Here is a 14,572-nt window from a genome sequence, read left to right as displayed (position 1 = left end):
GGAAAGCGAACCGGGACACCCAAAGACTCGATCCCTTTTTTCCCCCCCTGGCAAACAGGAGAAGGCAGCGAGAGCTTCAAAAATCACTTTTCAGACATCAAATAATTAATTGCTCTCCCCTCTTGCTCACCCACCCCTCCTTTTCTCCTGGCGTTTGTATGGAAGACGCAGCTCCAGTCACTTAAGGAGGGTTACCACCCGCCTAAATTAAATATTAAATGGTGTCTGTACCTGCTGCTATTGTTGCCCCTTGGAATAAGATATAACCTATTTTTGACAAGTTTTCATCCTCAGCCTTCTGCGGTGAGACGCTTGTCGAAAACCAAATCAGCGATTGGAGGGAGTGGTAGTGGGGCGTGGGGTGGTAGTGGGTGGTGGGGGCACTGATGAATAATCTAGTTCATATTCCAATGACACCCGCCGCTCAACGGGGAGAGAAAGAAAAGGGGATAGAGAGAGCAGGTGGAGAAAGAGATGGAGACGGACCGAGGAGGGGAAGATAAAAGCTTGGGGAAAAGTAAGGGATGAGTACAGAGGAGAGAAGGAGGGGGGGAAAGAAAGAGAGGGAGGAAAGGAGAAAGAAGGGAGAGATGATAGCCAACGTCTGCCAAGGTATCACATGACAGCGCTCCTGTTTAAATAATAAAACAGAACCGGGGCTCTAAACAAATCGTTATCTCCCACCTCCATGCATCCTGTCTTCCTTCCCTGCTCCCTCCCTCGCCCGTATTTTAAAAAAAAAAAAGAAGAAGAAAAAAACTTGTTTTAATGCCATTTCTTAATGAACATAATAGCTCGACGCTAATAATGAAAAGAAAATAAAAACATCTAAAAACGCGGAGGGGCCCCCGAGTTGTCGCCGGCGCTCAATTATTTCCTTGTCAAGTGGGTCTGTTTTTAATGAGGCCCTGTGGGACTGACGTCTGTCAGTCAGCCCTGACTTTTTGACACCATTACAACTTCAAATAGAAGCCGCCGCCACGCTGCCTTCCACCGCTCACTCGCTAGCTACCGCTCCGCTCATCTGACAGGCTGGGAGGGGAGGGAAGGGAGGGGAGGACAGGGAGGAGGAGGAAAAGGTGGCAGGAGAGGTAGAGAGAAGGAGGGAGGGGGGCAGGAGAGACAGAGAGAGCACATCAGCACATAGGTAGGCTGAACATGCAGACACGCACAGACACACACTGTGCACGCTGACTGGGTAAAACCACAATCACTGAGGGTCATTACCAGATGAGGTTTGTTGTCAAACTGCCTGGGATTTAACCCCCCCCTCAGCACCCCCTACCTCCGCGCTTCCTCGTTCGCTTCCTTCCCCGGCTCTTCTTCTTCTTTTTTCCTTCCTTCCTTCGTTTTTTTCATTATTGCTTCACTTTAATGATAACTCTTAGTGGGTCGGCCCCGCATGGGACGGTCAGAGACACACTATTTTGTTGGCCATTAATTTGAGGCTTTGAAGCAGACCACGGCGCCGCGGCTGGTGAGGGCCTGTGAAATGGTGGACGATAGCACGGGGTGGGGGAGGGTGGGGTGGGATGGTGGGATGGGGACTCCCCCGCATCTTCAAAAATGAAGACTATGACCCTGAAACAGAATAGCAAATGCCCTCACTGGGAACACCAACCACAAGAGACATACGCGCGCGCACCAGTGTGTGTTTCCATGCGTGTGCGAGCTTGTGGCTTGCATTAGCATTAGCCCCCCCCCCCCCTCCAAACAAAAATAAAATTAAAAATGATCCAAATATGCTCTTAAATTTAGATTTTTCAAACGCCGTCCCCAAAGAATGGCTTTCCCCCCGAAGAATTAAACGCCGGTAAACTCAAGCACGCCTTTTTTTCAAACACCTGCAGATGCATCACATCATCACAAACACAGAAACAAGGGTCCCATCTCACACCTCCGAAGATTACATAGAAAATAAAGAACAAAAAGTACAAATTTTTAAACAAGCTAGATCCATTTATAGAAGAAAGAAATCAAGAAAAAAAAAAAGCCTTTAAGATGAAAGACTAGAAATACACATATTTCAGTTGGTCCTGGTGTACAGTCTGCATCAGAGAACCACCACAAATCAAGAAGAAACAAACATGTGATTAATGTTAATTCTGAATAATTTCAACATCACAAAAATATACACTTCCAACACAGAAATCTGAATGGAAACTCTACATTTATAAATAAATAGCAAGAGAGTCACTTAGTAAGAGCAAAAACACTATACATGATGTCCATTTCAATGTTAGTACATACAGTATGACGCTTATATTTGGGAATCAGTTAATGTAGTATGTATTTGGGAAGGGTTGATGTCCCAGATGTGGTTACAATGTCATTTGAAGCATTTCTCTTTGTTTCTGTGCTGAACTCACGGAGGCTGAGGTCAGGTCTCTTTTGCATTAAAATCCATTAAAAGAGCAATTTTTATTTAATATTCTTCAATCTCTAAATTCTCTAAAATAACCACTTTTTTGCTCCTGAAAACAAAAACTGCAACCAGTTTCCTCCTAATAATGAAAAAAAAACAAACAACCCAAAATACTTTCACCTTGATTCAATGAACACAAGCTGAACTAACCTCAACCTTTTTGCGTGCATCCTCTCTTTTCAAGGCAGCGCCACTTGTCTATTTTGGGCTCTGCTGAGCCTTTTAAAGCAGGAGTGTGAACAGCATATCTAAACTGAAGGCACTGTCCTCTGAGCTGTGCAGGGGTAGGGTGATTGGTGGGGAGAAGAACAGCTGAATCATTTAGTTACAGAAGCTAATACAGTATGTGTGCCTACTGTTGGTGTCAATAAGAAACGCAGTGCGGGCCCCCATCCATGACTGTCACTCATGCATGCACATGTGCAAACCCACAGATGTGTGTAGAACTTCGGTTTCTCTCTGCCTTTCATGCATCCCCACACCCTGAATAACACCAAACCCACCTACACTACAGAAAAAGCCCTCCATTAAGTTACACAAGAAAAAAAATGACCAGGTTGCAAACCACGCTGAGGACGACACCATGAAAAATATTAACTATTATAAAAACATCTCACCCAGTTCTAGTCCCTGGAGATGTAAGAACGAGCCTGACAGGCAGAGGAGGAGGGGGGAAGGAGAAGAAAGTGAAAGAGAAAAAGAGAGTAAAAGGGAAGAAGGAGAACGGGAGAAAAAAGGGAAAGAAACTGCAAACAAAAAAAGGAGTGAGAAATGGTAAAAAAAAAAAAAAAAAAAGCTTGCTGTCAGGCTTTGGAAATAGTGATTCATGGGGACCATTTGTCCTAATTACAGCAGAACAACGCTTTTGTCGCTATTAATCACAAGAGAGTGTGTGTGTATTTGCGTTTAGGGGGAGGGAGTGTGTGTGTGTGTATATATGCATGTGCGTACAGGGGAGATCAGTGGCCTCGCACATTAAAATAGATGGCCAGGATGATGGTGAGGAGGATGATGGCTCCGAGGATGAAGACCAGGACCCGATTCTGGATGATCCTGCAGAGAGAAAGAACAGAGAAGGATTAGGAAAAGGTTCGCGGGTCTACGGAGAAAAGTCAACTGGAGCCTGATCCTGTTTAATTGTTACCATGAGGTCTGAACGCTTGGTTTTTAAATCGCTATACACTCGCTGGCACACGTCATAAAACCACAGCGTGACTGGATAAAACAATCGTGATAAGAGTGATTTGCTTACATATGTGTACCCTCTGTAAAAAACAACAACGCTGATTTGTGTACAGACATGAACATACAAATGCAAAAGAGACCAACACACTTATAAACAAGCATGACATGCAAACATATACACACACGCACACAAATAGCTGACAGGCTCTTAAACTTTATTTGCACAATAAAGTGGAAAAAGTGGCTCAGTAGTTTCCTGAAGGTAATAAAAAAAAAAATCGCTGAATTACTGATGGAATTTGCCATAAAACGACTCACTCATTTGCTCATTTAAATTTTCCCACTGTGACCGAAGTAAAGTTGGTGTGGGGGAGTGGGGGCTTTGAAACCCCCCCCCCCCAAAAAAAAATAAATAAATAAATAAATAAAAAAATCACAAAAGTACCAGATGAGGAATGGAGTGAAGATGTGCAGAGCAAGGCATCTGGTAAGTGAGCAACTTATCTAGCATGTGTCCCCCAAATTCTCCAGAGTTTGCATCAGCACACATGCACTCACTCAGACACACACACACGGATTCCAAACCCTCCACTGCTCCTGACAAATGAGAGAATTATCACATTTGCTGACATGTGGAGGGGTGGAGGAGAGGCCGAGCAGGGGGGCACTGTCCACTTCTCTAAGCAGGAGATGAATAGCCCATGCTGTGGCCATTTATCACCGAGGGAGGGGAGGGCGCTGGCTGGTTGCTCAGTCACCCAGCTACCCTCTAAACTCCACGTCTGAGCTGACACACCAGTCGAGCTCGCGGCCTCCCTCTGGTCCACCAGCCCGCCTGGCAAAAGTCTCGACCGTTTGCTTAGCTTAAAGCGCAGAACTGATGAAGCTATTGAAGGGAAGGATGACAAAAATCCCACAGACAAGCTTTGATGCTTTACATCTTTGTATTTCCTTTTGCAAAAAGACTCTCGGCCGCATAACAACAAATTTTATCAACTGCTTTATATGAGATTCAGAGGATACTGTTACAAACTAAAAACAATATATAACCAATCGCCATGAACTTCTTTCCAGTAATAGGACACTTCTCTGACATGCTGTAATGCTCTCGCTAACACCAGAGAGCTCATTACAACTACTGTGTGTAAGCAGCACTGCTTTATAAGTAGACAGTTTATCCTTGAATAAATGCATACATTATTATGACACTGTCATATTGTTTATAGCAAACCATGTCCCGAACAACATAAGCAACAGCTATGGTATCCCTCACTGCTCACTGCTGAGGTAAAAAAAATTGTAAAAAGAATAGTGACAGATAATACTATATTTGCCATATGCCTATAAGCTGAGGCAGTATTAGATGATATCATATGTTGTGATAGGCCAGTTTTATTCTGGTGTTTTGGATGAGGCTGACATGATTGGCTGAAGCCAGCTGGGGGAAGAGATCCCAGTGAAACACTAATCAGAGCATGCTTAGCAAGGACACGTCTCCCCCTATTAATTGACATTCATTATTTACAATGATTATTTATCCCAGTCAAATACCCAGAGGAGGCGCTTGTATGTGTGTGTGTGTGTGTGTGTGTGTGTGTGTGTGTGTGTGTATCTGTGGCAGTGTGTTAGAAGAAGCCAGCTCGCTTTGTGTTGTGCTAATTTTTCAGCTGGGGTGAAAAGAAGAAAAAAAAGGGAGGGGGGGGGGCTAGTAGAGGCTTGCAGTGGAGAAATGAACATAAAGTTAGTTTTAGCCTCGTGGAGGGGGGTTCAATTCTGTTAAAACGGCATTTATTAAAGGAGTCTGATTTGGTAGCAAACAACGTGGAATAACTTCAAACACTTAAATGTTCAAAGCAGTAAGGAATATGACAGTGCTGCGGTTTAAGAAGTTTTTTTCCCTCCCCCCTCTGGGGACACATCTTTTTTTAAAAAATGCATTATTTTGACCTTAACTGATCCTCTGTGCACCAATCTAACAAAACGTGTCTTGGAAGTATAAATGTAAAGCAGCACATATGGCAACTCCAACCTTTAAAGAGAAGATGGATATAAATTTTAGGAGTGGCCCGTCCAAAAATGTTAATGCTTTTTCCTCTTTTTCTGACACACACACACACACACACACACACACACACACACACACACACACACACACACACACACACACACACACACACACACACACACACACACACACACACACACACACACACACTAATGAAATAGTGCACGCTTATATGAAACATGGTCAAAGTTTCAAATAATTAGGTCAGCACATGTGAAAGCTAAAAGCTCGGGCATCACACTGCTCTCAATATTTGGTTTTAGGCAAGTTTTTTTCCACTCAAATCTTTCTGATGTCATAGAGCAGGGATATTCCCAATATTTTAACCTCAGGTGCTTCTGTTTGCAAGAGGCAGCCAATCAGAAACTTGGAGGGGGAGCCATAAACAGTACATCTTTACTTTAATGCTTGCAATAGTTCACACAGACCGAGAAGATCCTGCAAAGCTTACGACCAAAGGTCAATTTAGACCAGATGACCTGAAGGGGGGCCGCACACACACACACACATACACACAGATCTAGCTAGACAGATTGGAGGAATTAGTGTGTGGAGGTGCCGTCATAAATCACTTCACTGATGTTGAAAACTGTTTGAAAAATAGTGTCTGTGACACTGTAAAGAGCCACAGTTTTCCCCACTGACATATGAGCAGTGGGACATGAAAGTCAGCCATCACACTCTTTTAACCACTGCAGACCTAAGAAGGCTGGAAAATGACTACTTGGTTACATTTTACAGAGGATGGGGAAATTATTCTTCATCCATTTGAAACAAAACCACACAAACTGATGAAATTTCATACGTCAACCTATTTTTTTCTTTGGTTTTTTTTCCTTTTATAATAAGCTAACAAGTCAAATAAGGTACTAAAGCTACCAGAAACAACTACAATAAAACCTACCCTAAAAATATCCACACCCCAATACTCCCAAAAAAGAGAAGTAAAAAAAAAAATCCCCAAAACTGGGAGGTAGGAGAGTGAATAACATGGTTTTCCTCTGCTATATAGTTGATCCCGCCCTGACACGTGGCCAGACAGAACAGAACTTATCAAACCGGATCCATCCTCCAGTTTTGACACTTGACATAGAGGTGGAGGGGGGCTAGGAGTGTGTGTGTGTGTGTGTGTGTGTGTGTGTGTGTGTGTGTGTGTGTGTGTGTGTGTGTGTGTGTGTGTGTGTGTGTGTGTGCGTGCGTGTAAGTGGAGGGAAGGATTTGGGGATGTGTGAGTGACGCAAAGACCGCAGGTACAAGGGTGTATCTGCTGACCCACATATGCACACTCCTACACACAGTAAGTTTGATACCTGATACTATGATCCTCAAGTATTTTCCTGTGTCGGTGCCCCGGTACGGTGGGGGGGAAAAAAGAAACACTCTCACGAAAACAGACCAACAGTAACTCTAACTAAAATGTCAGCCAATCACAGCACATAGTACTGGAAATGCTATTGGCTCCTTATGTTCCTTCATCGCAGACAGCCAGTCAGCTAACACCTTACTAAAAGGAAATAAACAGATTTACAGCACTAATCTAAGAGAGGCTGAAATATTCAGAGAGAGAGAGAGAGAGTCACAAAGATCGGAAACAGACAACAAAGCAGCTGAAAGACAGAAAGTGTGGAAAAAGCAATAGAGAGGTGGAGAGAAAGAGGAGAAAGAGGGAGAGCGCGAAAGGTCCGTTTACCCGGGGAGGCAAAGCTGGAGAGGCTCCTCGGAGACAGATGAAAATAATGAGGACTTTTCTGTCAGGAAAGATTTACAAAATCGTACCAGTGTTATTAAATTTTAAAATCTCCCTTTTTTTTTTTTTTCCTTTTTCTCCCTTCCCACCCTCTTCCTCCCTCCCTCTCTTCCTTTCCCTGTTTTTTCCCCTCCTTTTCCAGCAGCACAGCCTTATTACCAGCTTTAATGAGCACCGGGATACACCTCAGCTATGTGTGTGTGTGTGTGTGTGTGTGTGTGTGTGTGTGTGTGTGTGTGTGTGTGTGTGTGTGTGTGTGTGTGTGAGAGAGAGAGAGTGTGTGTGTGTGTTGAGGTCCAAGTCCCTAGTGCCAGCTCCATCAGCACCTCAGATTCCCCCAATACCTTAAATGACACACGCATGTGTGTGTGTGTGTCTGACACATGTGAACACAGACATGCAGCTTTTGATGGCTCACAGAGGTGGCTGGACATGAACACACACACACACACACACACACACACACACACACACACACACACACACACAACCTTCAGACAGACGGAAAGACAACAGCCCCTACCCCAAAACAAAAACATTCTCTGTGAGACAGACATAAGCGGATAGGCCCATCCCACCTGGAGACACACACACACACACACACACACACACACACACACACACACACACACACAGCCCACTAAGAGCAAACTTAGCTGCGGAGTTGCATCTCTCAGGCCCTCCCCTATCCCACCTCTTTCCACTAGTAGACCAATAAAATAAAAATCAATTGCTGTCTGAGCCATTCTGGCTCTCCTTCCAAACCCTGGGAATATACAGCATGGGAGAGGAGGAGGGGATGGGATGGGGGGGGGGGGGGGGGGAGGAGGAGGAGGATCAATGTGTTCACAAATGGTTTGAGTGATGGACACGGAGGTGAAATGCTGGTGGGGGTAAGTCCTAAGTAATGCCTCGACTTGTTATCACAAACTAATACGAATAAATGTTTCATTGTGGAGGCACACACGCTTGCTCACACACACATACACACAGCTGCTCTCGGTCTGGGGCTCAAACTTAAACCGGCCACATCTCACACACACACACACACACACACACACACACACACACACACACACACACACACACACACACACACACACACGACAAAAGCAAAAGGTTGAGCCTGGCCTGCAAACAATATAGGTTGAGAGAAGGCGGGAAAAACGTGCAATGTTTCAATCGCAAATGAGATGAGGAGGAACAAGTCAGAACACCTGGATCAGGTTCACGTTGCTGTGCGGGGATAATAAGCTGACCTGCTTGTTGGAGAGATCTGATCCCACCACGTATGTTTAGCCTATCACCCCCACGGGGGTGTCTGAGAGACATGCTGATTATTAGAAATAAGCACGCACAGCTGGAGTTTGCTCCTAACTGGAAGCTGTTTACTGACATTACTTAAAAACAGAAACAATATTTAGGAACTTGCTCCACACCTTAACACTCAAATGCTCACTGAACTGTAAAGATAAGCGCATTAGCATGAACAGCCTAGATTTAAAAAAATTATGTCTTCAAATGCCTCATTTCATCCAGTCAGCCATCCAAACCTGAGAGACGTTCAATGTAATTTAAATCTAAATCAAAGGAAAACAGCATATAATTCACAAACTGAGAGATTTTCACTTATAATGTAACAAGTTTCACAGTTTATATAAATATATTTATTTGTTGAGATCATCGATCCCCGAAAGAGCTGCAGACCTTTTTTTGACCTGTACTAACAAAAACAATTTTTTCCCCTCAACTGAGAAAAAACTGACATTAAAGACGGTCAGGTTTCTGGAAGACGTCTTCTGAGCAAGGTATTTCATGTCAGCCTGATTCTCTCTCTCTCTCCCTTTCTCCGTCTCCAATTTACTCCCTCTCTTTCCACCAACTAGATGCAGGAGAACAGCACCGGGGCCCTAGAAGTTCATCCATTTTTTATTTGGTGGCTAACAACCCTGGCCAGCAGCAGCCTACACTGGGACCCAGTTCTCTCCTGAAAAAAAATGGTGCAAGATGGAAGAAAGGGAGGGCAGAAAACGACTGAAGGAGAGAGAAGGAGGAAGAAAAGAGGAGGGAGGGAGAAAGAAGGAGTAAATTTAGAGTGGGAGGCGAGTATGCAAGAGTATGTGAGTGTGGGGAAGATGAAAAAGAGGATCGAGAGAAATGAGGGAGATGGAGAGGGAAATGGGAAAGACACCGAGTGGGTGAGAAGAGGAAGAGAGAGTATATTGCAACTGTGTCTGGAATTTTTAAGAACTTCTTTTGCCGGCAGCAATCTCGGGTAGCTGCTACAGCTTCTCCTCATCCGGTTGTGATGTACAGGTGGCTTTTCTGAGCTCCAAACATACACAGATCATTCCCTTGCGCGAACCCTCACCCTCCTCTGTCTTACCGCTCTCATCTCCATCCTCCCCCTCCTTCTATTTTGTTCTATCGCTGTGTCCTCTTTTTTTTGTCCCCTTGCTCATATTCAGTTCTTATATTGCTTATTTTCCCCTCACCTACTTTTTCTTAACTCAAATTTCCAAGTCCAAGTTGTTTTTCTTTTGCCCCGTGTGTTTGTGAAGTCGCTGGTTTATAGTCAACAGGACGACGCCGACAGCCCACATTTCCAAACTGTGTATGTATACTCCACAAGGCTGCCGTAATCAGAGCCATTTGTTTTCTGACTCATACAACTGTATTTTTATTACTTGATTAATATGGAAAATGGCTCATCTTAACTAGCTGGTTGTCAGAGCAGCATAGTGGCAAATTTGGTTTTTGTATGTGTTCAATCGCTGGAGTGTTTTTGGACCATTTCGTAGCCCACATGCTGCATATTTACCCCAAATAACCAACGAGAGAAATACTTGCTTCTAAAGTAAACCCGACAGCTGGAATCGATTAATAACATATTTTTAGAACTTAGCAGGAAGTCAAACTATTCTACTCACTTTTCTGCGAGCAATCTTTTTCTGCAGAAGTGAAGTCAAATCGAGCTTTCAAAGTGGAGCAAATTTTGCCTCCAGGTTGAGACATTTCCAACTCGCGTGGGTGTGTATTTGCGTTATTACCAGTCTTTGCGTAAACTACTAACGCAATTTCACCGTGCAAAAACGTCACTTTAGGTTCGGTCTGAACATAGCCTTAGAAGCGAAAAGAAAAAGACTGAGATATAAACATCATGGTAGCAATAAATGGCATTTAAAACAATAAAAGAAGAAAACTACTAAACTGTAATTTGAGTTCTCAAATGAAAGTGAAATTTGCCCAGGAAGAACAGAAAAGTAATAAAAATAAATGATTTCTTGTGTAAATGTAATACAAGTGGATCATATGTGATACATGAGTTTTTGAGAGGTTTACATTTCCTGCTGCTTGTAACAAAAAATATACAAATTAAAACTCATAAATGCAAATTTATATCTATCTCCTTTTTTTGGTAATTTGTCAGAAGGTTCAATAAGGTTAATAAGGTTCAATCAACTCCAGTTTCTCAAAATTAGAATTTAATGTCAATAATTTCATGGTTCAGGCTTTAAATAAAGGAATCTTCTCACTGCTTTAGAAGCCTCCACAGACTACGTCCAGTGGCTGAAACCTTTGCAGAGTAACGCGTGTCTGCATTTTAATTATGAAAAAATAAATATTTTATTTATTCAGCAAGTATTTTTGGAGATTGCAGAAGATATGGATGTGATAGCCCTACATTTCTCACTATTTCTTCTTTCTGCTAAGATTTCCCAAAACACAAAAATCCCCCTTGTATACATTCTGTGAAGGCCAGGGGCCAGCTGCAGATCCGATTACTGGCCCCTATGAAAAAGGGCATAACATTAGCCATTAGAGCTGCAGGCCTCCAAAACTATGGTGTCCATAAATTTTTATTGTTTGTTCAGTATTGAAATGTCATTAAAGCACATAAATCATTTGAGAACAACTGCTCACTTTCATTTTTTTCCCAGCGTAACCTGTTACTTTTGCAGAAAAAAAAACCACTGAAGCTGAGTAATACATCCACGGCCTGACACGTAACACCAACGCTGATGCTGAGAAATCCGACCTACTACCTAACTATTTTCAGAGTTTATAGCAGTAATTCAGAGCTATGATAACTTGCGGAAGAAAAAAAAAACAAAAACCAGTATCTCCTTATCTCTGCATTTTTTTTTAAACATATCAAAATCAGGGCTCTTATCTTTACAAGAACTTGTCCCGACAGCTTCAAGTCGTGAGGTGCCGTCAACTGCATTTCACTCAAAATACAACCTAAAAGTCTGTTTAGGATTCCCAACCAAAGAAACTATGAGGATATTAGTGTTTATGTCTGAGTCTTTTTTATTAACTGGTGAGGAAGCTCCTCCGCATGTTGTTTGTTTGCCGTTTCAAATCAACTCTCCAAATATTTGCTTCAAGTCCCGTGTGGTTTAGCTTTGCATCCTGTCTCTCTGCTGATTCAGATGATGGTGTGATACTGCCCACTAGCACGCACACAAACAGCATACAAGTACACACACCCACACGGGCTGGCTTTTTCTAACACAAATGTAAAAAAACACTAAACAAAAACCCAAGGCTGACCAAGTCGCAATCATGTACTGCCTGCTCGTTTCTATACATGCAGCTTGGATCATTATCTCTATTATTATGTCTCCTTGTCTCAAGTTATAAGCATAAAAATGTGACGAGTGGTCCACATGCTAAAGCAGCTACATATCTTTGCAGTGGCTTATACTAAAGGATACTAGAATAAATTCACATTCTATGAGAATAGATTAAAGAACTGGGCTGAAATTAGTAAATAAAGTGAAAAGTGAACTTTTAGTTATTTCAACCTATCCCAGTTATTAAGGACGGCAGCAAGCCTGATTGCAAAGAAAGCAACAAGAACCTGTGACTTCTCTTAGCATCTCAATGTCAGAGGTCACATTTTCATGTGAGTTTGGGCCGAAAGCAGACTGCCAAAGCCTGGATTTCATTTCAGAGTCACGGATCAACGAGAGAAAGAGCCATTTCTTGAACTTGACCTTTTGACCCTAAGGCCACTCTGGCTCCTTCTCTACCCTGCAGGTATGAAAGAACTGAGCAAGCAGAGGTTCGCAGTGTCAGACTCTACATGCATGCGTGCAAAAACCCTCCGCCAACAGTAATGTTGCACATGCTTGCCCATCAAGGCAGTGTTGAGTAAAACATCTGAAAACTACAGGAGGGCGTCTGGAAAACTGCTGTAAAATAACACACAACAATTAAAGAATATGTGAACCATCAGGTTTGAGTTGTTTGGACATGCAGGTACAGATCACTTTAACCAGAAGGCAGCAGCCAGAAAGAAAAGGAGACAGAGAAAGTAGGGGTTTAATGTCATCCCACAACCCCCTATTTGACACTACAAGGGAGGCTTTAGTCAGTCTAAATAATCCATGCTGCTCCATTAAATTTGCAAACTAGCTTCCCTGGTCTCCATGTCTAAGCTGAGAGAGACATAGAGGTGGTAGTGACCTGGGAGATGTGAGAAAGGGAAGTCAAGTAATGGATTAAAATAAACTCGTGTAGCAGTCTTTACATGAATGAAGTCACAGACAAAAGCAAAGCGATATCCCGAACGGACAGAACAGACAAAAGTTTATAGAGAGACTCAAACGGAGACAGAAGGAGAAGACGAGAAAGTGCGGACAACCAGAATTTTTAGTGACACTGATTTTCTCATAATTGCGTGCTTCACCACCAACCCATGAAAAATAACTATTTGGAGTGTGCGGGGGAAGCCACTAGTGTGACGGGGATTGTTGCAGTAACAGCATTATTGACTTGTTTCTCTTGCTACATTTGCTTAGTGCTTTGGAGGCCCAATCAATAGACTCTGGGCTCTGAAGCCCTGCTAATCAAGACTTGCAGCCATGCAGGGTCAATCTTCTATAAAAAAAAAAAAGAGAAGAAACTGGGAAATGATAGGGGGAAACAGAAAGAGAGGACGAACTTTTAGGGGCGGATGATGACAGCCCGAGTTAATCGACTAAGAATTCTCCTTCAAATTCTTTATTTTTCTGGTTTTTTTCACCGTTGGAGGTAAACTCATGTGGTATCGCTCTCAGTCTCAGAAACAATGTGGGCGTGAGGCACCATGAGAGATGCAGATTGCTGCTTCACCTCTGCTTTTCTGTGAACCGCGGTTCAAAAGTCAAGGGGCATCTGGGTTGCTTTGGGACGTTTGGAAATAAAAGAGGCAATCCATATTTACTGAATCCAGTTGTGAGATCTCATGAGGATACACACTGCTTGACACAGATATAAAGGGAGGGAGGTAATCTGAAGCTTTTTAACATTATATTTCTGAAGGGAATTTAAAGGGAACTCTTTTTTTAGAAAACGGTGTCAAACGAGCTTAGAAACACAATCGCATGCTCAATCTTGGGGACAAAAAAATTAGCTGATTTTCCAACACTCGGAGATACATTTTCGTTTAGTTTTTGTATTTCTTGTTTGTTTATGGAAAAGTGGAAAGGCCACTTAATGCTGATGATGAGCTGTGCATCGAGTCAAACAATCTCCATTCGCAGCCTTCTGCACATCACAAGTCCACTATGGAATGCTATGGGAAATTCATGAGGGAACTGTCCATCAAATATTAATCATCAAGTTGAACAAAGTGTCTTTCTTTCTCTTTTTTTCCTCTCCACAGGTTTTTTTCCCCTCCTGGTATCTATGGTCACTGCCACTCTGAAAGACACCCTACAAGAAATAAGCCCAAAAGAAAAGCAGAGAATGAAAGCAGGGGGGGGAGGGAGGGCAAAGAATGGTAAGAAAAAGGCAAGAAGGGTGTATGGGTGTTCAATATTTTCCTTTGAGGGGCCAGCCTCCGGTTAGCTTCAGTGCAGCCAGGGTCTCGATACACAGGTCCCAGGGTGCAAACACAAACTTGTACTCTGTTTGTGTCATTGTTTTTTTCCCTCTTTCTCAACACTTCTTTCTCTTGTGTTGTCAGCTGGTGAAGTGAGAGTTCTGTATCCAGAGACCCATATGTAAAAGGCAACGTGGTTTTCACTGACACTGAGGCCTTTCAGTTATCTTTGTCTAGTCTTTATGACAAACTAAGAGCAGAAATAACTGTGGGAAGTAAATCAATGGCTGGATGTTAAAGGCAACCACAGTTCTGCACAAAATAAATAGTGTGGAA

General features: G+C 42.9%; 1 protein-coding gene across 4 annotated transcripts in view; it reads right to left on the bottom strand.

Annotated features, from left to right (window-relative positions):
- Positions 1 to 1,938: 1,938 nt before the first annotated feature.
- The window catches only part of vti1a (vesicle transport through interaction with t-SNAREs 1A), a 114,420-nt gene continuing 101,786 nt past the window's right edge, over positions 1,939 to 14,572 (bottom strand). For 2 of the 4 annotated variants that reach the window (XM_026178586.2, XM_026178587.2), the window contains one exon: positions 1,939 to 3,478. In XM_026178586.2, the coding sequence (XP_026034371.1) occupies positions 3,385 to 3,478 (94 nt within the window). In that variant the 3' untranslated portion in view covers positions 1,939 to 3,384. The remainder of the gene's footprint in view (positions 3,479 to 14,572) is intronic. The other 2 variants (XM_026178588.2, XM_026178590.2) reach the window with 1 other exon arrangement.

The sequence above is a fragment of the Astatotilapia calliptera genome, chromosome 8, assembly GCF_964374335.1.
Source record: "Astatotilapia calliptera chromosome 8, fAstCal68.1, whole genome shotgun sequence".
Classification (NCBI taxonomy): domain Eukaryota; kingdom Metazoa; phylum Chordata; class Actinopteri; order Cichliformes; family Cichlidae; genus Astatotilapia; species Astatotilapia calliptera.
Note: the sequence above shows the minus strand (reverse complement) of the source record. Positions and strands in the feature narration are given on the sequence as shown.